Source organism: Dromiciops gliroides, chromosome 4, assembly GCF_019393635.1.
Source record: "Dromiciops gliroides isolate mDroGli1 chromosome 4, mDroGli1.pri, whole genome shotgun sequence".
Lineage (NCBI taxonomy): Eukaryota > Metazoa > Chordata > Mammalia > Microbiotheria > Microbiotheriidae > Dromiciops > Dromiciops gliroides.
Genome location: NC_057864.1, coordinates 4,049,322 through 4,075,941, shown reverse-complemented (window position 1 = coordinate 4,075,941; position 26,620 = coordinate 4,049,322). Strand labels below are relative to the sequence as shown.

The 26,620-nt window shown below is 45.5% G+C and overlaps 1 protein-coding gene across 1 annotated transcript in view; it reads left to right on the top strand.

Moving 5' to 3' along the window:
* The first annotated feature begins 452 nt into the window (after window positions 1–452).
* The window catches only part of LOC122726597 (serine/threonine-protein kinase TNNI3K-like), a 329,911-nt gene continuing 303,743 nt past the window's right edge, over window positions 453–26,620 (top strand). Inside the window, 5 exon segments of the mRNA XM_043964423.1 lie at window positions 453–552; window positions 1,165–1,273; window positions 15,654–15,739; window positions 18,929–19,026; window positions 24,956–25,066. Coding sequence (XP_043820358.1) covers window positions 513–552; window positions 1,165–1,273; window positions 15,654–15,739; window positions 18,929–19,026; window positions 24,956–25,066 — 444 coding nt within the window. The 5' untranslated portion in view covers window positions 453–512.

Sequence of the window (26,620 nt, the reverse complement as noted above, 5' to 3'; positions counted from 1 at the left end):
CCTTAGTCTTTACGGCCAAAAAACTTTGGTCATCTTCTCTTAGTGGCTTGCCCACTTCAGGCCCACTGGACCAGGACCGAACTGTGTGATCGATCTACCGCTCTGGTGCTCTTCCTTTGGCCCTTTTGATGGGAAAGGAGAGAAAATGGGAGTGAAGATGCACTATCTTAGTGACTGTTTTTGGAGAGGCTTAGAAACAAGAAGATAAAGTACATAATCTGTGAGTATGGGTAGACAATCAATTGATGGAGTCAAATAACCCCATTAAATTTGGTGCAGTTTATTTTTTTGATGCTCATTTTTAAGCAAACTGATTAGTTACCTTTATTACTTTCCACTTGAAGGCACACATGGTTTCATTCTTTTGTCATTGTGACATGACATTCCATTTGGCTGCTGGTTTATTTTTAGCCAAGCTATCAGCCTGAGTCTCGACACAACCGTCACCACACTCGAGCCAGACAGCACATAACGGGGAGCCCTTCACTGAGACCCAGCGAAAGAGCCGACAGATGGGGAATTATAAATCCAGACCCACCCAAACTTGCACTGGTAATTAACCAAATTTCTTCTAATGGAATTTGTGCTGACCAGAGTCAGAGGCAGGAGGGCTCAGGCACATGATTTTCCATCTTGGGGCAAGGTTAAGATGTTGTGTATCAGGATAATGAGGTCAATGCATAATATTGCTTTCTGAAAGGTCAGCCCAGAAACAAACAAACAAAAATTTTTCTTTGGGAAAAATAGGAGATGTATGCTTTATTACCTTGATATAATGTAATCGAAATCAGGTTAGAATACTGCTGAATCTAGGGATTTAACAAAATTAATTCTTAAGTATTTAGTATTTAAAAATCTCAAATTCAGTTCTAAGACCAGAGATTGCTATAATTAAAATGCAATAAAATCAAATGAAATAAGTAAAATCGATTCTTCTGTGTAAATACATTATCCAAAATAAAATGAGGCCTTAATTATCCCCATTCGATATGATTGCATTTTAAATATAAACATCTGCATTTAAAATTCAAAATCAGTCATCTAAACTCAGTATTGTAGAACTGAGAATGGAAGGCAAGGCTTTGATTACTAGTGTGTTATGAACTGTGGCTGCTTCGTGCAAAACACAACTGCAAATCAGTCCCATTTGTTTTCCTTTACTAGATGAGTGGAAGAAAAAAGTCAGTGAATCCTACATCATTATAACGGAGAGATTGGAGGATGACTTGCACATCAAAGAAAAAGAGATGACTGAACTGAAGCATGTTTTCAGGTAAGGCAGCCGGCACTCTAAAAGGTCATTGTTCACCAGGCTGAGGGGTGTCACCCTAGAGGGGACTCTCATGATTGAAACTCCCTCCACCAGGGCACATCGGTAACTCACCAGTAGCCTTAGTCTTGGACAAATGCTCCGAGGGGTGGTGACGCACGTGGGTGCTGTAGGCAGGACACTTCCCGTCCCGAGAAGAGCTGACTGGCCGATGCATTGCACCACCTCTCCTGGCCTTAAAGGCTGATGGCTCCTGAGACCTAGTGATCAATGGCAAAGTACTTCACATTTTGCAGAGTGCCTTTCCTGCATCATCCAGCTGGAGCCTCTGAGGCTCTCTGTGAGGCAAGGCCACTTGGACACCAGAGGCTCTGATCTCATTCTGTGGGTATCTCCTCCAGCCTTGTGGATCAAGACCCATCCTCGTCTGCCTGTCTGGCAAAGCTCCTGGCCCTGCCCGACCTCGGGTCACTGCATGCAGCACTGCAGCTCTAGTTAGGCACATTTGGCTCTGTGATTTTACCTCATCACCTATGGGTAAAGCCCTCTTCCCACACAGATGATCAACTCGCCTGCAATTTATAATCTTAAAGAATTGTCCAGACCCCCGACACCTTGGTTGATTTGTTCAGGTTCACACAGTCAACACGTACGAGTTGGGAATTTTTCCTCCTCCCTTCCCCTTCCCTACTCTCCCATTCCCTCTTTCTTGTTAGAGATATAAAGGAGTGGGGAGCATGAAAGCCAAGGAAAGCCCCCGACACCTGGACCGAATAACCCATTCTGGGATGGTTCAGCTCCCTTGAGCCACGTCAGCCATAAGAAGTATGATCGGACTTCCCCAATGGTGGCAGCAAATTGGCCACTCTGGCCTCCTCTGGTGATTAGGGAAAGGGAGGCTTTGACAAGCCCTTGGTGTTGCTGACCTTTGAAAGGATGGGCCTTCAGGAAGCCTAGCACAGACAGCCAAGAACATGAGAGCAGGTCATATCCACTAAGGGCTTCAAGCTGATTTTATTCTATGGAAGCAGGAGAAAAATATATCTGGGACAGGGTCAGCATCCTGGAAAGAACAAAACACTCAACTAGAAGGACAATCAGGCTGCCCAGCTGAGGGGAAGTTCAGCCACGGAGACTCATTCCCTTTGAAAAATGTGTGATTCCTACTTGGGCTCACGGCAAAGAACCTGGGCTTGTCTTAGAAGCCATTTTCCTTTATTATTCTCAGGAAACATACCAACCAAGGACCCAGGAGCATTATATCTATTCAAAAGCAACCCCCAGACACATTGACATATATACAGTGCTCATATCTGGATAATAAAATCTCTGTGGATAAAATACTTTTAAGACTTTTGTCAACAGAGTTGATAAGAGCCAGAAATGGACTTGATTTATGGCCTAGGAAAGAATTGCTTCACATGACATCCATTGTAGACTAAGATAATGTTCATACTGCTGACACTGGTGCTGGGATGCCCCGGACCATCTACTTGGTGAATATTAGTGTGACATTATGGCTAGAGAGCCAAGCTGGGCGCCAGCAAGGCCTGGGTTCAAGTCCTGCTTCTGACTCATAATGGCCATGTGACCTTGGGAGAAGTCATCAGCCCTCAGATCTCTAAGATTATGGTCTGCCAAGAAAGTGCTGAATGATCTGCTTTGCTGGAGAGAGCACCTGCCTCCAGGACTTTCCTTAATGAATGAGATCATGGGTCTGGTCTCTATTCTCTATCCATTTCACGTCTGATGGGCCAATATCTGGGTGCAGCTTTTGCCTCATTAAGGTGACATTCTGTCCAACAAAGCCAATCCCAACTCATTCCTGGCTGCTGCACAACAGCACATAGAGGACAGACGTGGGGAGATGTCGTTGTTCAGTGGTTAGTCATGTCCAAGTCTTCATGATCCTATTGGGGGTTTTCTTGGCAGGGATACTAGTTTGGTTTCCATGTCCTTCTCCAGATCATTTTACAGATGAGGAAACTGAGGCAAACAGGGTGAAGTGACTTGTCCAGGGTCACACAGCCAGGAAGGGTCTGAGGCTGGATTTGAACTCAGGTCTTCCTGACTCCAGACCCGGCACTTTATCCACTGCACCACCAGGCTGCCTCAGAAATAGATAAATAGATAGATAAAAGGAAAGAGGCAGAAAGTCGGAGTCAGAGTCAAGAAGATCTAGGGTTCAAATATTGTCATGTTGTGATTCTGGCTAGATCACAACTTCTACGTGCCCCATACAAGTGTCTCAAGTCTCCAAGCAACTTCTGATCATCATTAACAAAGGACATTTTCTCACCAGAAAATTCCAATTAGTCGCCAAGTTCTGTTGATTTGACTTTCCTAACCCCTCTCCCGTGTAGCCCCTTCTCTCTTCAGACAGTGGCAGATTCTGGTGCCGTTTTCATCCCCTCACACCTGAACTAGTGCATTGGCTGCTCGGCGTGGGGGGGTGTCTATTTGTCTGTTTGTCTCTCTCACACATGTGTGTGAGTACGTGCACACACACACACACACACACACACACACACACACACACAACTTAAGGACCTTCCATCACCTCCAGGAGTAAATAGAAACTCTTCTGTTAGACTTTGAAAGCCCTTCCTAGGTTGGATGCCTCCTGCCTTTCCAGGTTCTTACACTTGACACTCTCATAGCCTCCATGATCCTGTGACACTGGCCTCCTTGTCTCCTGCTCCGGGTCCCCGCTCAGGGCATTCTTACAGGATACTCCCAGGCCTAAGCCCTCGCCATTCCCATTTCCTGGAATCCTTCAAGTCCCAGCCTCCCCCTTTGCAGGATGTCTTTATAGGTCCTCCTTAACACTAGTACCTTCCCCAACAGATGCAACATAGAGCTTGTTTGTGAAGAGCCAGCAAGGCCTGGGTTCAAGTCCTGCCCCTTTAGACTGTGACATCCTTTAGAAAAGGGATTGTCTTCTCTTTGTTGTCCCCAGTGATTAGCAGAGTGCCTGGCATAGAGTAGGTGCATCATTAGTGTGATTGATCGAATAGCAGTTTTCTACACCAATAAATCATATCTGCACTAAGAGGGACAGGGAGGAAGATGTTAAAAAATACCCTGAGAATTCTGAATAGCTCCTTGGGGCAGCAGGTCAGAGGCATAAAGGTGGCTCAGTGAATGGACCACTGAGCTAGGAATCAATTCGGTCTCAGATACTCCTTAGCTCGGTGACCCCAGTTATGTCACCTCGTGAGAAGTAGCGTGTTGTAGATTTGAATCTTGACTTGAGGGACCTTGGGCCAATCACTTTGCTTCTCTGTGCCTCAGTTTCCTCCTCTGTAAAATGAGGGAATGGGCATTGATGGTTTCAAATATCTCTTCTGGCTCTAAATCTATAAACGTGGGACCCTAAGACTATAATTCTGTCATCCCTCCACTTCAGAACTGTCTTCCCATCTTCTTGATCTTCCTTTGAATATCCCAAATATATAGTTATTAAATTAAAAAAAATTCAGCTGTCTCTCTGACTATTTGGGGTAGTTATGTGTGACACAGCCAGTTTTTGCCGAATGTTCAAGTGTTATATTTTAATAAGCAACCATTTAGGGTTACAGTAGATGTCAGTTTGGAAAGGGGGAGGGTGATAAGAAAGAAGCTTAATTGGATCACAAAACTTGGTATCCTTCTGGAGAAAAGGTAAAGTCTTAAAAAATAGGTTCATTATGCTACAAGAAAGAAAGTAACCTTTGGGTGCAGGACCACCATTTTTAATGGCCCACACTATATTCTGCCAGAATTTATTATTAGCAATATAATCATAATAGCTGCTTCATTTTAATTAGGGACTCCATCCATGCCCCGGCAAGCTCTATGAACTCATTAGGATCCGTTAAGGTACTGGATGGTATGGCAGATGACAATGAATGTAAGGGGAAATTAGAAAGTCAATTGGGCTTAGGATGTTAGAATACATGGGAGGTGTTCAATTGGCAGTGAGTTCGACACACGCTGTTACTTTAGAACAGGCAAAAAGAGAGAAAATTAAATTTCTCTCCTAGGAATGATGTGTTTTAAAATCTTGAAATATTTTAATTGCATATATCAAAACAGAAACATTTCACTAGAAGCCAATGGAAAATGAAAATTAGTATCTAAATATAACCACAAAAGTAACTTCCATTAAAAAATCCCATCCTAGTTATTAAAGTTAAGCCAAAAAAAATGTACCATGACAAATCTGAAGTGCTAAATATCGTTAGGGTCTAGTCTCCTGCTGATTCACTTCATTGGCATCAAGAGATATTAGATGTGTAAGAAGTAGGGAAAGTGTGGGGAGAGCATGCAGGGAGCAGGCAGGAGTGTTCTCCTCAACAGGAGAGTTGACAGTGTGAATTGACAATCAGAAAAGAAAACAAATATCTTTTTAAATGACTTTTTTTCCCACCTTTCAAAACATCAAGAAGTAATAGATATGTCCCACTAATATTTTTAAAATCTGCTTTATTGCTATCTTTTCACCTTTACACCAGTTATGTCCCACCCACCCCCAGCCTGAATTCTCCTTCTTTCCAAAGAAAAACAATTAAGCAAAAACATTCCAGGGACCAAGTGTGGTCACAGAGACCAAGCTCTGCCTTAGTGATACTCCAGCTCTCTGCCACAAGGAGGGAGTTTATTTCATCGCACATCTTCTCCAACCTTCATTAGCTGTTCAGATACTCGGAGCTTGCTTCCTTTCAGCAATCTTTCCACTTCATGACAACCTCATCTTAAAACTCTTTTTAGGGCCTTTCATTTCTTCCCTTCTAATAGCAAAGTAAGTTTAGTCAGGTGCCCAAATAGGAGAATCTTAAAATTGTACAGTGGGATGCAACCTCAGACACCCTCTAGCCCAGAATCCTCTGTAGAGTGAGTGCCACCAATGAGCAGCCATCCTGCCTTTGTTTGAAGACCCCCACTGAGGGGAAGCATGCTCCTTGCTGGGAGAGTCTATTAGGAACTATCTTTCCTTGATCAATCCATTGGTCTATTTAATTCTTAATTTTTTAAAAATCGAACCCACCCTTTCCTCTTTGCAGTTTCTACACTTTTCTTCTAGTTCTCCTTTCTGTGACCAAACAGAACAAGGTGAGTTTTATGCCTCCCCTAAGTCCACTCCCTTCTGCATCCTGATCACTCCCTCATGAATGCTTTTGGCTTCTCAGGATCCTTCATGAAATGTGGGGCCCAAAGTGAACACCAAGGGCCAGGTGAGATTTAATCAGGGCAGAGAATAGAGGGGAACCTCACGGCCTCATTCCTTGGAATTGTGCCTCTGGGTCTTCCATCCCATAAGTCTCTTTGTCAGTTTCTTTAATGGTAACTAAAAATCCAATTGAGGTCACCATTTCTATATGTGGGAAGAAAATATTTCCTGCCTTTCTAAAAAATTTAAGGCAAGTTTTAGAGGTCTTTTTTTTTATAATACCCACATTCTTCAGTGTATCCATCCCCTTCTCTCTTGCAGAGAGCCATCCCTTATTACAAAATATATTAAAAAGGGAAAAATAATGCAGCAAAACTAACCTTGTCGTCAAAAAAATCTGACATTGCTTTAGTTTTCCATTCCCAAGAGTCACTCACTTTAGCAAAAGGGGAACAAGTCACCTTCTCATTTGGTATCTCACTTTTGAAGACAAACTTGGTCACTTACAATTTCAAAGTTTCAATTGTTTTGTTGTTGTTCTTTTCTTATCTTTCTTAAATCATGAGATTCACTATCATCCTGCTTGCTCCTACAACACTTTTTAGGAGTGCACCCATCTTCCCTCCCATCTTGGTATTCATCAGATTTATCAGTTCTCCTCTAGACATTCCCCAACTGAAGGACATCTACTTTATTTCTGGTTCTTTGCTTCTACAAATATAAATATATAAATATTCTGGTGTATGTGGGGCTTTTTTAAAAAACCATTTCCTTCTTTAACTGAGATCCATAACAGTGGAACCTGTGGAACTATGTTCATGAACGTTTTAGTCCCTCGATTCCCATAATCCCACGTTGATTTGCAGAGCGGTCAGACTGGCTGCACCAAAGGTACATTATGGATCCCAGTCTGCACAACCCCTCTGACAATCCCCATTCTCCCTTTGTGTCATCTTTGTCCAGCTGCTGAGTGTGATGTGCTATAGTCCTGTGCTTGTCACCCTCTCAGCTTTTTGTTTCAGGACAGCTGTGGCATGCTAGTAAATGTTAAACAGCCAGTTCTCTGAGAGGAAAAAAACAGTCCACCGGACACACTTTTAAGTTCATCTTCATCCTGAGCATTTGCTGTATCCCTTTCTTAGGTCTAGACAGTCTACAACTAAAGGAGTCACACCCTGATTGGTGGCATTTGCTGACTTCATAGGTGTAAATGTCCATATGAAAATTTAACTATCCATACTCTGACCTAGTTCAAATAAACTCCATCACAGCCCCTCAGCTACAGGGAGATTTGTGTGTGTTAAAAGTGAGCTAGAATAATGGGCACTCCTTCCTAACATGTACGCTTTGGGAAAACAAAGACTGCACTGTGGAATGGCTGTAAAACTGATAATAAGGCACGTTGTGTTGGATAAAGGAACTGTTATCATGAGAAATATGAGTATGAGTCACCTCCGTAGGAAATACTCCTCAGGTATAAATGAATTAAATTCTTTATCTTATATCCGATTGTACATTTTACATTGTGTCATGTTCATGCCATTAAAATGAGCACAAAACAAGGATTTCTTTTTAAACACGACTGTTCTGGTCCAGTAGAAGGAAATCAGAATTGCAAGTCAAGAGACCTGGGTCGGAATCTTGGCTTCATCACCTCCTAGTTTCAGTATCTCGTTCAATTCCTTGACCTTTCTATGCTTCCAATCTTCTCTCATTACATGGGAAAAATAATGCCCAAACCAACAACCTCACTGGGTACCAGCATGGTTCTGCTAATGGTTGTTAAAAATGTAAAATACTATGTCAGTGTCAGGGATTATGTATGTTAAAGTACAGTGAGTATTCTTTACTTCTCATCAGAATAAGATGAACATGGTGCAGCTAGGTGGCACAGTGGATAAAGCACTGGCCTTGGATTCAGGAGGACCTGAGATCAAATCCAGCCTCAGACACTTGACACTTAACTAGCTGTGTGACCGTGGGCAAGCCACTTAACCCTCGTTGCCCTACAAAAAAAAAAAAAAAGAATAAGATGAACACTAGCTAGGCAGGGGCTATTGAGGGAAGCAAAGAAGGTGGAAAGTATGAGAATTCTAATAGCTTCATTCCTAAGCAAATGAAAATTTAAGGCATCACGGGCAATAGTAAGAACATAACTGACAGTAGGTAATCTTGTAAACCAAATGAAGAAGGTTGTCAAAGGAAGGAAAAAGAAAAACTGTCAGTAGAGTTTTGGATTTGGCAATACAGTGCCTGTAGAAAAGCATAGGTACAACAAAAGACAGAGATGGTATCCAAAAGAAGGGACAGCTAGAAAAGCCTATGGCAGGAGCAGCTAGGTGATGCAGTAGATAAAGCACCGGCCCTGGATTCAGGAGGACCTGAGTTCAGATCCCACCTCAGATACTTGACACGTACTAGTTGTGTGACCCCGGGCAAGTCACTTAACCCTCATTGCCCCGTGGTGGGGGGGGGGGAGGGGGGGGAGCCTATGACTCTGTAAAGAAAGTTCATAAGGACAAACAACAGAGAGGTTGAACTAGAGAGAGATCCTAATGAAAGGAGAAGAGCTCCTTTCCTTTAGTTTCATGAGGTAGGCTCATGTCTAAGCTATGGCTACAGAACAAAACTCCTTTCCAAAGATAATAAATAGAAGCATTGGGGGACATCTTTGTACATTAAATCTGTATTCAGGAAAGTCAAATTATTGTGTGTGTGTGGGGGGGGGGTTGTGGGGAACACAGTGAAGATCAGTAGAAGGAGAAAAAGATTTGATATTAGTGACAACATCCTACAGATCACTTGACCAGAGGGAGGAAAAAGGCATTTTGGGAAACAAATCCCAGACCTGGCCTGGAAGGGCGGTATTTTACCGTTTAACTTTGACAATCCAGGTGACATCTACTGGCCCTCTTCACCTGTCAAAAGGAGAGCAGCTGAGTCATTCTTGGCTCGTCTTCATGACTATTTTATTCTTCAAAAAGTGGAGGAAATAATAAAGGAGACTAGAGGACTCCTCGCTCTACCTGATTCTGAACAATAAGAAGTAGCAATAAGGGGAATTTTCAAGGTACTGAACCTGTGATCTTAAAATTCACACTGGAGCAGAAGTAGAAAGCCACCACCATCTGGTAGTCATCCAGGATTTAGGGCTCGAGGGTTTATTAAAAGGAAGAATGGGCAATGACCTCAGTCCTAGGTCTAGTGAGCATCAGGGAAGAGCTGAGCCTGTGCATGGCAAGCACCCCAAATGTGCTTCCCCTCTCAGTGAGCAGGACAATCCCAGGACCAGAGACTGGAGGCCTGTGTGGCTGCTGTGGGGGAGGGAGCTCACCTCCCTCCTCCTCTTCCTCCTGTCTCTATCATGGAATCATCTGCCTTCCATTGGCTACTGAGAAGGGCCTGAGGCGCCTGGGGCTCGAGGCTGCACCAGGATCCTTGTTATTCCTCTTCACAGGCTGCCTCAGCTTTCCATTCCTGACCACCACCCCTAGTTCTAGGGAACCATCCCCGGCACCTACAACCCTTTAGTCTTGGCGAAGGTTTTCCTCTTGTGCTGCCTGGAACTTCTGTTAAGACCGGCCTTTCATTCAGAGTTCTATGCTTTGCATTTACTTCTCTGTAATTGTTGTTTCTAACCATAGAAGTGCCACTGTTTGAGGGCAGTGGCTGGATTGGTTTTGTTTGTTTGTTTGTTTTGGGAGGGGCAGGAAGGTGGAGAAATGGATAAAATAATGGACCTAGAGTTTAAATATGACACTAGACTAGCCATGTGACTCTGGGTAAACCACTTGATTTCTCTCTGCCTCAGCATCCCCGTCTATGAAAAGGGAATAATAATAGCACTTACCCCATAGGGTTGTAGTTAGCATAAAATAAGATGATATTTCTAAAAAGTTTTGCACACATTAAAGTTGATATGAATGCTGGTGATTATTATCAATTACCATGCAAGAATTTATAACTAGAAAATTGGGGGAGGTGTTGCAGGGTAGGGAATCCATGTGACAGTGTGAGAGTTGGGTTCTATAAAGTCAAAACCCATTCCATTTGGTTTTGATGCCTTTCTCCAATGAGCTCATTTCTGAATTGACTCCAGCAATTAGAGGTGTGATCTAGGTATAAACAAGACCTGATCATCTCCCCTTGAATTAATCAATTAACCAATCAGAGCATTTCAATTAGGTTTCACATGAAGGCTGTTCAAAGAGGCCCTTGGTCTTGCCATAGGTAGCATCAAGGACATACTCGAGCCAACTTGAACTGGGATTTGAAAGTTGATGGTCAGATTTTCAATCTTACCATTGACACCTCAGAAATTAGCAAATGCTATTGATCAGAGATTCACTTATTGTTTTGTTGATTTTCTAGACTTAAAAAAGTAATGGGAATAGGGGCAGCTAGGTGGCACAGTGGATAGAGCACCGGCCCTGGAGTCAGGAGGACCTGAGTTCAAATCCGGCCTCAGACACTTAACACTTACTAGCTGTGTGACCCTGGGCAAGTCACTTAACCCCAATTGCCTCACTTAAAAAAAAAAAGTAATGGGAAAGATATTAATAATTCAGTTGAAGCTTTAAATTATGTTTCCAAAGACCCAGTTGTTAAAACATTTACCAACACACTCTTGGATGGTGTACTGATGGGGAATGTCTCAAATTTGGGAGGTATTATGGAGGAGTGAGATGTCTAAAACATGTGAGCCTTGTTGGATATACAGAGAAAACCTAGCTCTAGCCTGGGCTTTAACCCTGACCTTGATAAAAAAGGAAAAAAAAATCTGCAATCATGGGTGGAAGAATAATGGTGGGGGCTGGTGACCTATAGTATAGTATTAGAAATATACCCCTCAACCCTTCTAGGGTGCCCTTCATCCCTTAAGGGTCCAACGGCCCCCTGAATGCTGATGACCTAGCCTGCCAGGGCTTGCAACACAAGTCACCCTGAAGGGAGATTAAGCTTCCAAGCTTCCTCAAACTGCTAAATTCTCTACCAGCAAGGAAGCTCAGCTCCAACTTCTGATGTACAAGGTGGAAAAGACAAGACTGGGGGTAGAGGAAGTCCTCTGGTACCTTTGGGCATCTCCCCCGGGGAGAGCATGCTTCCAGGTTTAACCAATACGTGTGGGTATCCCTTCTTTCTCTTGCAGCTCCAGCAGGAAATTAATCTCTGCACTCCCTTTTTCCTAAATCATTTGGATGAAGGCATTAAATGCCTTGCTTATCAGACTTGCAAATGGCCTGAGGCTGGAGGTCGAGCTAACTTGTGGAAAAAGAGAGTCATGAGGAGCCAGAAATATCTTAACAGAGGAGAGCAACAGGCCTGGAAAACACTGTGGGTTTTAATAGCGACTACAGTAGAGGCTCGTGCCTGGGTTCACAACACCCCCCCCCCCCAACACACACACACACACACACACACACACACACACACACACACGCGCGCACACACACACACAAGACTCTAATAACTCAGATCGAATCCTCCCTTAAGGTTTAAAAATAAACAAACAAAAACTCCCCCTCCCTCTGTGATGGGCACCTTGCCCTGCCAGGTATTTGCTGTCATTATCTACATGTTTCAGATGGGGAAACTGAGGCTTCAAGAGGTGAAATGTTTCTTAGCTATTAAGGCTCTGGATCTTCTATTCTCACCACTCTGCTGTGTGTAAGCAGCTAACTCTAGTGAGCAACGATTTCATCATGATGTTGAAAGCAGCTAACATTTATGTAGACCTACTGTGTGCGAAGCACTTCACGATTATTACCTCATCTGATCCTGAAAGTTGCTATTTGCTCCCTGTACTTGGCCTTACTCAGGTCACCCCTGGAATGTGGCACCTGTTTCTGAGCCCCATAGTCCAGAAAAGCGCATTGACTGCCCGGGGCAGAGCAGAAGGTGGTGGTCAGCATGGACAAGAGCCCCCCCAAACTCGACCATTGAGCACCACAGCTGCAGAGACCCTTGGTCTGGAGAAAAGCAGGAAAAAGAAAGCCAGCTCTCATGGGGAGGGAGGGTGCAGGCCTCCTTGACGCCCGAGCACAGTCTGCAGTAGGCTGGAAGCCCCAGGGCCCGGGCCAGCCCTGCCCCCTGGGCCCCACTCTCTTGCGAGGGAGGCTGGGCTTGCGCCTCAGCCTCAGCTTTCTTGAGCCATCACTGGCTCTCTTCTCTGCTTGCTCAGGTCGGTCAGAGAACTCAGCGACTGACTTCTGTGGAGTTCGAGGGAAGCCCCTTCGGGCGTCCAGAGCCTTCTGGGACTTCTCAGCCTCCGTGGGAAAGTGGGGGAGAGAAGGGAGCTTCCTCCCTCCAAAGTACAGGGAATTCTCTTAAGACAGCTCCTGTCTTTTTCACAGTAACCCTAAAAGGATCAGGCACAGCTTTTCCCCTATAAAGAGGACTGGGACGGGTTGTAATTAATACCCCTCAGAGTCCTAATGAGGACTGACTGAACAGGAGGCAACACAGACTCCCAGGGTTTCAGAAAAGAAGAATGAGCAAAGGGTCTCCCAGCAGCTCCTCAGCCTTCCTCCCCAGGGACAAGACCCTGCGGGGCTCTGTGGGAAGTTCTCACAACACAAGGATTCAGACAAGGGCAGCCTGACCCGTCCTCTGCATATAAACCCACCCAGCTCTCCACATCCTGCCCAGAGGACTCAGGGGGCAGCACAGGATGGAGCCAAGCAGGATCCTCCCTAATTTACCAAAGAATGTTGTTTGTTTGCACCGTGACCTAACTGTTGTAGGGATTGACAGGAGAGCCAACTTGAGGTCATCCATCAGCTTCTCATCTTCTTTCAAGTTGCCCGGGGCCACTCATAGTTTCAGGGGTTTGTTCAGTGTTCAGGAACCCAAGGCTTCTTGGCTTCCAGCCAGCCCCCTCAATCTTAGGACTCTGGTGGAACATTACATCTATCTATCTATCTATCTATCTATCTATCTATCTATCTATCTATCTATCTATCTATCTATCTATCTATCTATCTATCTATCATCTCTCTCTCTCTCTCTCTCTCTCTCTCTCTCTCTCTCTCTCTCTCTCTGTCTGTCTGCCTGCCTCTCTCTCTGTCTGCCTGCCTCTCTGTCTGTCTGTCTGCCTGCCTGTCTGTCTGCCTCTCTGTCTGTCTGCCCGTCTGTCCATCCATCCATCCGTCCGTCCATCCATCTAGATAAAGATATAGAAATCCTGTTCACCAAGGATGCCAGCTTTGCATGATTATTGCTGGGCTAGAGGGGAGCCGAGGACACCCATTCTAGCCGACGGACCTTGCAGTCCGTTTCACCCCTTACGTTGGCAATTCAAGCTCCTGCTCTGGTTCTTCGCCATTTCCTAGGAGTGTGAGAGCCCTTTTAAGGGACCTTACAGAAGATGAGTCTCTCCTTTTTTGGCCATTATAGGGTTCTTTACAAGGGTACTTGATGACGTCCTTCCAAGGGTGACATGTTACAAATGATGTGGAAGACCCCATTAGAGACCAAAGACTCTGTGGCTTGCCTGAAGCGGGAGGGATTTTTAGACAGGCAGGAGCCAGGCTAGTCCTGGCTTGGGAGACCAGAGGTCTGATGGATGCTGCTGGGGAATGCCAAGGGATGGCCCTGACCACAAGAGGTCGAGACCTTGAGCTCTGGGCCCCATTTCAAAGGCTGCCCGTGCTTCCCCAGGGCCCCCTCAGGGGCAGGAGGAGGGAGGAGGAGTTGTTTGGGTTGGGGTTTTTGGCAAAAGTTTCATTATTAGAATTGTTCCCATACATCTTCTCTCCTTCAGCCCTTTCAGGAAGGCAGAGTGCTTCTGTCAGCAGGCTGCAGAATGTGGAGCCTCAGTACCAGGGTTCAGATCCCAGGGAGGTTGATTACTGCTTATGTGACCTTGGGCAAGTCGATTAACCATTGTCTGCCTCAGTTTACTCATCTGTAAAATGTCACCAGGTTGTGACATGACAGAGTTAGACTAGATGACCTCTCCCATCCTTCCTACCTCTAAAGCAATGGTCCTTAAGCAAGATTAATCCCTGCCTATGTAGCCTTATAAATCCTGACCTAGTGAGGGTATAAAGATAACGGATTTCAGACAGGGTTTATAATCTTTTTTAATTATATTCTTTTGCTGCCATCTTAGTAAATGACTCATATAATATCTATATAGGCATAAATATTTACATGTCCATACAGATCCACATACATATATGCTTAAATATGGGCAGCATGAGAGGCAGAGAAGCCTAGTGGGCAGAGAGCAGCCAACCACTGACCCAGGAATCCTTAGGTTCAAGCATCTATATGTGGTGTGACTTTGGGCAAATCATTTAACTTCTCAGTCACCCAAGAATTTTTCTCAGACTCTGAGTTACAGAGTAGATTCAGATTGCCATTGGTAAAGGGAATCTCCTTCCCAAGAAGTTTCCTACCCTGGAGAAATGACAGTTCTAGACTCCTGTGTGTGCGCATGTGTGGGCTTGTATGCTCATGTACAATCATTTCTATGTCTTAGGAAAAATTGGTTCCCATTTTCTAATATTCACTATTTACCTTACTCTCCCTTGAAACATTTCAATAAAAAATAGAAAGAATTTACTAATGAATTTGAATATTTCCTAAGTGCTTATTTGGTGCTCAGCAGGGTGCTAGGCACTGGAGATTGAAAGAAAGGCAAAAGCAATGTCTCTGCCCTCAGGGAACTAACAGACCACTGGAGAGACTGATTGTAAATATACATAAGAGATATGCACAATGTAAATGGAAGATGTTAAAAAAAAAAAAAAAGATTGAGAGTTACAGAAATAGAGACAGGAGCAGCTAGGTGGCACAGAGATAAAGCACAGGTCCTGGATTCAGGAGGACCTGAGTTCAAATCTGGCCTCAGACACTTGACACTTACTAGCTGTGTGACCCTGGGCGAGTCACTTAACCCTCATTGCCCCACAAAAAAAAAAAGAAAGAAAGAAAGAAAAGAAAGAAAGAAAGAATGAAAGAAAAGAAATAGATAGAGACAGTGTAACAGGGAAATAAACCTGATGATAGATATGCATAACTCACCTCTGCTACTATCATCTTCTCCAATGTTTAACCATTTGCCTGGCATGGGGTGATTTCTATATGCAGAAAGGTAACAATGAGGAGGAAAAAAAAAAGTCTTTTCTGCAGTTATAGTGATAGGTTATCCTTCTATAATCTTCCAAATGAAAGACAATATACTGAAAGATTAAATATGTGATCATCTGTAAAATCTCTTTGCAGCTCTGATGAAGCCTTCAGCAAAGTCAATTTAAATTACCGCACTGCAAACGGGCTGTCCTTACTTCATTTGTGCTGCATGTGTGGGGGTGAGTACCGAGAGCTCTGAACAGTCTAAAATCCCATCCTATTTCCGTCTCTTCTCTGCCTGGCTCTGTCCCTTCAGGCTCCAGTGACATTTAGTTGTGGTGCAAACCAATAAGCCAATAGTCTGAATGATTTAGTTTTGAGTTGAAGTAGCCATGTGTCCCGAACCTATGATTATTTAAAAACTAAAGGACATTTTTTCCCCAGACTTGTGCCAGCTAGTCGAGGAAAAGGCAGATCTTAAACTCAGAAGCATTTAAATTCTTACCCAAAATATTGTCATTCAGTCAGTCAACAAACATTTATTAATGGTCTGCCTGGTTCCAGGAATCTTAATAAGCACTGGGGGAACAAAGAAAATGGAGCACAGTCCTTGGTTTCTGGGAGCATGGCTGGAGACAAGGCATTAATGACTCTGATGTAGTAATAGGCATGGATTCAATTGATCAAACTGACCATGAGGCATCCCAGAGAAATTACAAGACTCAATGACTCAGTTTCCAAAGCTTTATGAAAATACTGCGATGACCACAGGGAGAAAACCAAGGAGACAAGTGTCTCAAATAGGGGGATGAAAATGGTTATATTTATAGTGAGAAAAAGTAGGTTATCTCCTCACTATTTCAATCTCCTCCTTGTGGGAGGTTCATGAGAGGTGTTATCCTAATTTGGATTTCCTGGAGTCCTGTGACAACCCCCTTTCCTTGGAGGTGTGTTTTTGGGGTCTACATGTTATAAGCTGAACCTAAGGACACATTTGGCCTTTTCTGCACATGTTCCTAAAGACATGCTTAAACTTGTCAGCGTCAGAAGGTCTCTCTGTTTTGGGTAGCTCTTTACTTGAGATCTGGTTTCTAGGTGTCCTATCATCTAGTAATATTAATGGCTATTAATGGTTAATGGTCCCTGGTTGATAATGATTAATGGTCTCTGTTGATAGTCAGGGTTGGTAGGGACTGGAACCCTCTTGGTTACAACACTACTGATGAAGACACAAACCTTAGTTTCTCTGTTAACCCTTTTAGAACTAGGGTCTTCAGCTTATCTATTAGCCCCTCTCAGAGCTGGGTCTTAGGTTTGTCTGCTAACCCTTTTTAGCCTCCTGCATCAACTCTACAACAGATGCAGAAAAGACATAGGAGAAAGTCTCAGAGGGAAAAGCACCAGGATCTAGGGAAATAGCCCCAAACTATTAGAATATTTTCCAATAGCCTGGGGATGCAAAGGAAGGAAACACCACCCCCCTTCACACACACACACACACACACACACACACACACACACACACACACACACACACACACACACACACACACACCCTTCGAAGAGCTCCCAGTCTAAAGGCCTAGAAGACAGGCAGGCAGACACAAACAACTGTGGACATTGGGCAGGGTCAACAAAGGGAAGGTAATGAGATTAAGGAGAGCTAGGAGAAGCTGCTTGGAGGGAGGGGAGAGATTTTGGTGGAAACTTGAAGAGAGCTGAAGAGTGGGAGATGGGGATGGGGAGAATTCTGGGCCTGGGAGATAGTGAAAATGCCCTTTGGAAGAACAGCCGAGAGAGCAGAGGGAGGCGTAAGGAAGTTGGCAAGGCAGGAGAGCCCAGGCCTAGGAAGGGCTTTTAAAGCCAAACAGGATTTTCTACTTGCTCCTGAGCGACCCCTGGCATTGTGGAGTAGGGGAGCTATGCAGGGTCAGACCTGAGGTTCAGGACAGTCAAGGAGGGGAGGGGGGTTGGAGGGGGGGGGACCAAGTCAGGGAAGCCAACGGGAGCAGGAACACTCGAAATGGGGCAGGGAGAATGCTGGAATGGAAGGCTCCATCAAGTCTTCCAAGGAAGCCACTGAAAATCTGGGATGTGCCCCAAGAAGGGATGTAAGGAGACTGGAGACTTCCACGTGGGGCTGCGTTGGAACACTTGGGAAGGGATAGACTGGGGTGGGGTCGCTGGCCTTTTTCAGGTACTTGGAGGGCGTTAGATGGAAGTGCAGCTGGGCTCCGTCTGCTGGTGCCATGTAGCAACGAGAAGAAACCGCAAAGATAGATTGGGGTTCCTCAGGAGAGCTGCCTGGGCAGAACGTGGACCCTGGTTCCAGCCTGAGCTCCCCTCCCACTCCCTGCTCGGTCCCTGTGTCCGGACCTCCCAGTCCCAGCCCTGTCTTTCCTCTGACTGGGTCCCCTGCCAGCATCTCTTTCCTTCCTCCCCTCTCTGCCTCTGGGCACCCCTACCTTCCTTCTGGTCCCATGCAAATGCTGGCCTTCTAGGAGAAAGCTTTCTCCCCCCACTCCCCCTTACTTCTAGTGCCTTCACTCTGAGATCACCTCCCGTCCTCTATCCTGACTCTAGCTCGTTTGTGCCTCATTCTTGGCAGATCATCTCCCCCATTAGATGAGGACACCACTGTCTTTAGCCCTTCTTTGTACCTCCAGCACTTAGCCCATTGCCTGGCGCATAGTAAGTACCTCATAAATGCTTGTTGCTCCCCAATCTTGACAATACTCTCCACCTTGGACCACACTGGATACGGAATGAGATTGCACAATAGGAGAACAGTGGGGACCTGAAAGTGAAAAGCAGGAAAGATGTGGTAGGACTTTTTAGAACATTTTACATCTTTTCAGAAGGTAGGGAGAAAACGAAAGGCACTAAGAGAGGAACTGGAACAATACTGTGCCTTTGTTTTGACCTTCTCCATCCCTTCCCCCTAATTCTCCACTCGGAGTTTAGACCTTGCAAACTTACTCTTTCTTCCACCTCAAGCCTGGCTGCCTTCAGTAAGGTGCTCATACCGGGTTGGTGGATTGGTAGAGAGTTTTTAGAAGGAGAACGAAAGCTCCCTATATTTCAGATAGAGGAGATGTCTGATGCAGCCACCTGGATCCCTGGGATCTGACTTTGGCTCTCCTCCTCATGCTTTCCCAAGCAACACCTGCCCCATGTCCTAGATCCATTGTCTCCAATGCCTAAATTAAGATGAATGTAGTTAACAAATGCATAGGCAGGCAAGTGCATAAAGGCATTAGAGAAGCGTCCGTTTCAGACCTGAGAAGGGCTCATTCCATTTAGGAGAGTCAGAATTAATAGAACCTGAGAACAAAGTGGCTGACTTCCAGGCAGTGAACATTTATTGGGCACCTAACTCATGTTTAGCCTTCGCATTTAATCAGCCTCCTTCCATTTTCTCCTCAAAGGTACCAAGTCCCACGTCAGAAGCCTCATGCTAAAAGGGCTGCGCCCATCTCGGTTAACGAGAAATGGATTCACGGCCTTGCACTTGGCGGTTTACATGGTAAGTCATGGCTGTACCTATTAATAATGGACAAGGAGCCTGAGGAATGTGCACCAACTGAGTCCTTCTTTCCAGGTCTATGGAAGCCTCAGCTTCCCACAGGCCAATGGAAGGCATGTTGTCCCATGATTCTCTAGTGCAGAGGAATCCAGAGCAGACTCAGGACTTCCCCGTGGGCAGCCAGAAACACTGGGGCTGCCTGTAGTCATCCTGAATCCTGGATTCAGTCACTGGGCCCTGAGCTCTCTTCACATTCAGTGAGCTCCTTCCCCTCAAAGGGTCATGGAGTTGCTCATGCAGAGCTCTACAATGTCCCCTCATTCCCTTGGTCTAGAACCTTTGGCAGGAGGTGCAGCATGCCCAATCACCCAGCAACTGGAGAAGGACCAGCCCATCCTTCTTGGATCCAAGGCTGGCGCCGTGTTCCCTCCGATACCCCACCTCTTACCTATATTGAGAGCTAGAAAGGGCCTTCAGATCAGCCAGAAGAGGAGAGTGGGGCCCAGACCGGAAGTCACTTTTCCAAGGTCACAGAGGCAGAGAATTAGAAGAGATAAGGCTGGAGAGGCAGGTGGGGACCGACAGGTGAAGGAATTAAGGAATTCAGCCTTACCTTGGGAGACAACAGGAAGCCTCTGAGATCCCGGATGAGGACTCAGTGTGCTGAAGGATCACTAATCGGACACTGCCGAGGACATCTTGATGGGGAAAAGGAAGGCGGAAGCCCTTTCAAGGGGCTACTGCAACCATCCAGGCTGGTGCCCTTGGGTGGTGGCCCTGGAAATGGAGAGGAGAGGCTGGCAGAAATGGGATTTACCAGGAATCAGTGGCAGTTTGTGAGGGGAGGAGGAGGGCCCAGGCACAGGTGACAAGGGAAAGTAAGTGCATGGTGTGGTCCCTGTTAGGAACAGGAAGTCACAAAAAGGATCAGTGAAAGAAGACAAGTTCTGTTGGGGAGGTTGGGGATGGGATGGGAATCTGTTTAACTGTGCGGAAGCCCACTGTAATTGGACTACAGCCAGTACAGACAGCCGGGGTCTAGAGAGAAGGTGGGCAAGCACCAGAAAACCACTGGAGGAATGACTCCTTATGGACTATCTCAGTTGTACTGGGCCTAGGAAGGGCCTAGGGACTCAGTCATCAACCACACCCAGTACTGTGATCTTGAGAGGTCATGGAGTCTACCTCCTGTCTTCACATTAAATCACACTTCCATTGCCAAGATGGATGAGACGTCATCTTATGCATCCACCAGATGACTTGCATTTCTGATGGATGAGCTTCCTTGGGATTCTTGGAAACTGCTACAGCAGATTTTCCCCTGCACATTTATACTATTTTTTCCCCCTTTTCAGTATGCAAGGTACAATTAATCAGTTTGGAGTGCATGCAATCATCCAAAAACACTTGGTTTATGAACAAAATTTCCAAATTTCCCCAAATCACTGGTTTGTTAGAGGAGGGATCAGATAATTGACAACCAGCCTTATGTCATCCTTTTTTTTAATCTAGGGATTCTTGCTTTTATAATTGCGACGGATACTGAGTTAGTGTATCACATTAATCAAGAATTTAAGGCATTGATTATTGGATGAAAAAGAGAAAAGGCTTTGCATCACTAAATTTTCATGAACAGAATCTTAAAGACAAAACCAAACATCCAGTCATACTTGGCTTTTCACTTCATTGCCATCTTAGGCAGTGCTGAATATTTGACCAGCAAAGGGGAAGAGCAGTGGCCAACCAGAACCTTCCCCAGCTTGTCCAGCAGAGTCACAGAGGCACCAAACAGTTAGTGCCCAGAGGGGCTTGAGAGACTGCCAGGCCAGCTTCTCCAATGTAAAGAAGAGAAACTGAGCCCCAAGGTTACATCATGGCGTCAGTAAACACTTATTAAAAGCCTTCTGATGCAGTGGATAGAGCACCAGCCCTGGATTCAGGAGGATCTGAGTTCAAATCCAGCCTCAGACACTTAACACTTACTAGCTGTGTGACCCTGGGCAAGTCACTTAACCCTCATTGCCCTGTGCAAAACAAAACAAACAAACAAAAAAATGCCTACTGAATGCTAGACACCCTTCTGAGCTGTGGCAGGAAGTGCCTGCCTTCAAGGGGCTCACAGTCTAATGGGAAGACCACATGAAAACCAGTGTAGACAGGATAAATGGGAGATATTGGGCAGAGAGCCAGGGAGACCAGGAGGCAAAGAGGAGAGAGGGCTCCCCGTGCCTGGGATGGGGGGGTGGGGCAGCCAGAGAAAAGCTCCAGAACCCAGAGGAGTGTCTTGGAACAAGCGGGAGCCAGATGTCCCAGGGTGGCAGGAGGTGAGTGCGAGTGTCCTGGGAGGGGTGTGGAGGTGACATGCACATTCAGGAAGTGACCAAGCCTCCCCCAGAAGCTGCCTGGCCCCATGCTTCCTCTCCTAGGATGGTGCTCCCAACTCTATTCTTCTCCTCACTTTACTGCACTGTCTTCCATGGTGTTACTGGACTTGGAGAACTTGGATTCAAATCTAGGCTCTGCCTTGCTACCAGAATGACTTTGGGCAAGTAACTGATCCAGGCCTCAGTTTCCCCATCTGTACAATAAAGGACTTGTGCTGGATGGCTTCTTAGCCCCTTGCCCTATATTCCAATTCCTCCTCACCCCCCAGTCCAAGCCATCCTGTCACGCTCGGTCCTTTGTTCACTGGGTCTTCAATCGTGCTTCACATTGTGAGATTTAAGATTGGATACTAGAGCACTTTTTACCACAACATGCAGCAGGCACTTCATAAATGCTCGCTGGGGTGGATTTTTGGATAGTCATTCATTTATTCCATGTCATTGTTCAGTCATTTTCAGTCAGCCCGACTCTTTGAGACCCATTTGGGCTTTCCTTAGCAAAGATCTTGGAGTGGTTTGCCATTGCTTCCTCTGGCTCATTTGATAGATGAAGAACTGAGGTAAATAGGGTGAAGTTGATATAGGAGGCAAAAAGGGGTTAATAGAAAAACCTAAGACCCAAGCTTTAATTCAGATATGAGCTCCAAAAGGGAGTTAGACCCCATTAATGGATAATTTATGCTAGGTTCTCGTACCCATATAAATCAGTACCCATAACAGGAACAGAGGGACCTAGGCCATGGAGACCTGAAGACAATAAAGGAAATGACAAGGGTATAGAAATTCTAATGAAAAATGGAGATATTTTGAAACTAGCCATGGGAATCAGAAAGAGACATGCACAGAAAAGGCCAAATTTGTCCCCAGATTCACCTTATGATGTGTAAACCCCCAAAACACACCTCCACTGAAAAAGGCACCCACCTCAGAGGTTGGCTTAGGACCCCAGGAACTCCAAATTAGGATAAGTCCTCCCCTGAAACACCCCAAGGTGGAGAATATTATAATGAGAAGGACAGGCCTTCCCGTGTACCTCCCCAAGGTGGAGATTATTATAATGAGACTGATAATCAATTTATCCATACTATAAATATAAGTGTCTTTCCTTTCCTTATTCGAGAGATACCTTTCCACTTTTCTGATTCTCTCCCTGTGATCACTCACAGTATTGCAATAAAACTTGGTATACTGAGTTACTGAGTCTTGTAATTCTTCTGAGATGACTCACGATCAATTTGACCCCAAATTCCATCCTACATCAAAGTGACTTGCCCAGGGTCCCACAGCTAAGAAATATTTGATTTGAACTCAGGAAGAAGTCTTCTGACTCCAGGCTCAGCACTCTATCCACTGAGCCATCCAACTGCCATACTATTCAATGCACTTATTTTAGACATCTACTATTAGCAAAATAATCCCAGGCACTAGAGATAAGAAGAAAATTCTAAACTAGTCCCTGCCTTCAGGGACCTTACATTTACTGGGAGAAACATCATGTGCTTGGATAAGTCAACACAAACTGTACTCAAGTGAATATACTCTCCTGTGGCTTTGTGGGGAGAGCCAGGCTTGGGACCAGGCAGGTGAGAGTTCAGTTCCTGACTACGGCTCTATGACCCTGGACCACGTCTGGGTCCTCCCAGGGAAGACCTTTTTTTGGGGCAGGGCAATGAGGGTTAAGTGACTTGCCCAGGGTCACACAGCTAGTAAGTGTCAAGTCTCTAAGGTCAGATTTGAACTCAGGTCCTCCTGACTCCAGGGCTGGTGCTTTATCCACTGCACCACTTAGCTGCCCCAGGGCAAGTCTTTAAGACTGGGAAAAACCAAGAAAGTGCTGAGCTCCATTAGTCAGGAAGCACCAGTCCTCATTTGGGGAGTTCCCAATATCTAGGAAATCCCAGATCGACTCCTCTCACCCTCTCAGGAAGGGGAGAAAATGGGATGTCATGGATGGGGAAAAGCAAAGCTGCCGTTTTGGCTGCAGTGCCCAGTATGTGGGTGGAAAAACTAAAAATGATTCCAGAATTATCTGCAGCGTGAAACTGCAGAGGGCTGGCACTGCCCAAAGGGCAGTAGGGAGGCACTAAGGTTTGACAGAGCTGTGAGATTTCCCTTCAAGGCCTCCCTTGGAATCCATACTCATTTGGGTCACTCAATGGAGTGAGTGCATTTATCATCTAATCTCTTATGGGCACATGAGCTTCAGAGTTTTGTGATTAGACTGAAATTTTCTTGGCCAAGTCATATATTTGTTTGTTTGTATAATCAACAAACCATCAACACAAGAAGGCTGGTTTCCCCCTTGTACTACCATGCAAAAGATTTCCAATCTTTCTTTCAATCTTGTCTAGATCATTCTAATAAAGATTTTTCTAAAGATGAGAAAATAAGCATATGGATCAAACATCATCAATGATGTATAAATTACCCTTTGGGGATAATAATGTCATCTATTTTTGACCCTTCTTTGTCTCAAAAAAATAATCTGTGTTTTCAAGATTGTGTCACTGATAAAACCCTGCAGGCTAGATGTAGGGACCAAGTCTGAAATTTGAGATGAAATTTAATCGAGATAAATCATAAAGTACTGTCTCTGAGTCCCAGTTCATGCGTCTGTAAAGGGGTCATCATGATAGTATGTCCATTGAAAGGCCTGAATGAGATGTCATAGGCAGACTGTCTTGTAAAAGTTAAACTCAATATGAATGCCAGTTAAACGTCTAGGCTGTGCTGGGCCCTGGGCTAAGTGAGATGTCATCATTGTTAATGAGCTTTTCATAAATTTTATTATTCTTATCCCAAATGTCATCGTACCTATGAGTTCTTCTTATCCTTCTTTTAAATGTCCTGTGTATTCTCTCTCATTCTATCCCAGTCTCTTCTGAACACTTGCTAAGTTTCCTTTCCAGGGTTCCCCACAGCATGCTGGTGGTGGTTTCATTCGCAGAAATCTAGATGCCTTGAACAGACGCTCAGTAGTGCTCTGCGTTGAAAAAGCCCGGCTAAAGGAATAGGCTAGGTGCCCCCCCCTTCGGGACGCGGTGACAAGTCTCACCAGTCACGGTTTCAGAGTCCCAACAGCCACCTCTGAAGGTGGGTAATTGACAGGCTGTGGCTGCCTCCTTCGGCATCTTTCATCTGAAGAGCTAAAAACGTGTGGCAAACTTAACCCCGCTATGGCCATCCTGGCGGCCTCTTCCTGAGGTTCGTTTTCATTGCCACAGAGAACATCCGGATTGGCTGTGACCTGCCTGGAGGCCAGCCCCTGCCTCCAGGCCTGAGGTAAACAAGAGCCCGGCCTCCCTGCTTCGCGTGCAGAGCGGTAGAGCTTCAGTGAAAACTGAGGGCCCAGTGGCCCCCCAGCTCCCGCTCAGGCCCTGGAGAGCCCGGCCTCGGCCAACACCTCTGAACACCCGACATCCCGCTTCTGTTTTCTCTGGGTGTCTACACCAAGTGACAGGCAGGGAATCAATAAAACATCACACACGCTTTAGAAGCTGCAGATGAAGAGAAGTCTCACCGAGGACGTGTTTCCTTCCTTTCAGGGCAGTGCAGAACTGATCGCAGCCCTCCTGCACAGCGGGGCGGATGTGCAGCAGGCCGGCTACGGGGCGCTGACAGCCCTGCACGTCGCCACCCTGGCAGGGCACCTGGAGGTAGGCCTCTCTTTGGGCAGGGGGAGCAATGCAAAATCGTCCTGCTTTGCTGTCTTCAGTACATTTTCCTTCTTGCAATAACCTTTGTGGGTAAAAATGTAAATACAATGACTACTAATGCATTCAGCATTTATATAGCACTTTAAAGTATATAAGCAGCTTGGTTTTGACAATAAGCTTGGGCAGTGGGTATTCTTATTATCCCCATTTTGCTGATGAGAAGTGAAGTGACTTGTCCAGGGTCACAAAGCCAGGAAGTAGATGAGGCCAGATTCAAACGCAGAAGAATGGGAGGATACCTCATTTGAAATCACAACCGGCACTTGTCTCTTATATTATCTAGCAGCCTTGGAACAATAACAGCAAAAACGATCTTGCTCATTCTTAGTCTTCATCATACCAATTGTTTCGTTAAACAGACTGCGGTGCTTGTGAAATGTTTGCCACTGTTTTCCTGGTGATTGACCGAATGCTTCGATTTCCCTGAGAGTCATCCTTCCCAGTGACTCCTGGAAGTGAAGTCAATCCATTGGGAATCTGAATATCACTGAGCATTATGGGCTTCGAGATGCCCCTGCCTAAGGCTACATCAGGCCAGCCTTGCAGGGACAGTGCCACCGTGCCTGCTCTTCTGTGCCCAGAGCCTGAGGGTGGTGCAGGAGAAAACGCAGAGTAATGACGCTGGGCTCAAACAAGGGTTCTAATATTAATAACTGGTATTAATGGAGCCCTTCAGGATTCACAAAACACTTTACCCGTGTCACTAAATCCAGCTTTATCTGCATCTGAGTGTATAGTACCAGGCCGGGTGCAAGGGGCATAAAGACAAAGCAAGCATCGCTGATCACTGGGGCACTTCTTCAGTGTGATTTCCCCCAAGTCTTTAACTTAGCTTGAACAGAAATGAGATTTTGGACCAACCATAAGAATGACAGTCGTGGTCATGGCTAGGACGTGAGAGTCCCTCTGTACTCTGTCTAATGAAAAGACAGATGGAGGACTCATTGTATTGGGGTGGTTGGGCGCCTCATTTTATCAAAGACCTTGATAAGCTCAAGAGGGTACAGTGGAGGGCAACTAGGAGAGTGAAGTTAAGCTGTGAATTGGGAGATATTCTTAACATCAGCTCAACGGTGGCTCCTGGCACCTCCTAGTCTTGCCCTCCAGGGCTGAGCAGAAAAAGTCCAGTGCCCTCTCCTGATGACCTTTGAAGCCAGAAGCCCCCTAAATCTATTCTACTCCAGACTCCTCATGTCTCTTTCCTACCTGATGATGGACAGGGAAAAGTTGTGGTGGCCCTTGGGGAACTGAAGGGCTCTTGTGGGGAGGAGGGATGAGACTTTTCTTCGTTTGACCTCAAAGAGTCAAAGGGTCAAAATTGTCTAGGATCAAAGCCAAACAAGGAGAAGCAGTACTGGTAGTAGCAAAGAGGCAGTCAAGTGAGCCAGCGTCCCAAGGTGGGTGAGAGGGAGTTCTCTTGCACCTGAAGCCCAGGAGCAGATTTGGATAACGCCGGTAGGGTAAATCCTAGGAAGGAGTCTCGTCGTCGTTGGC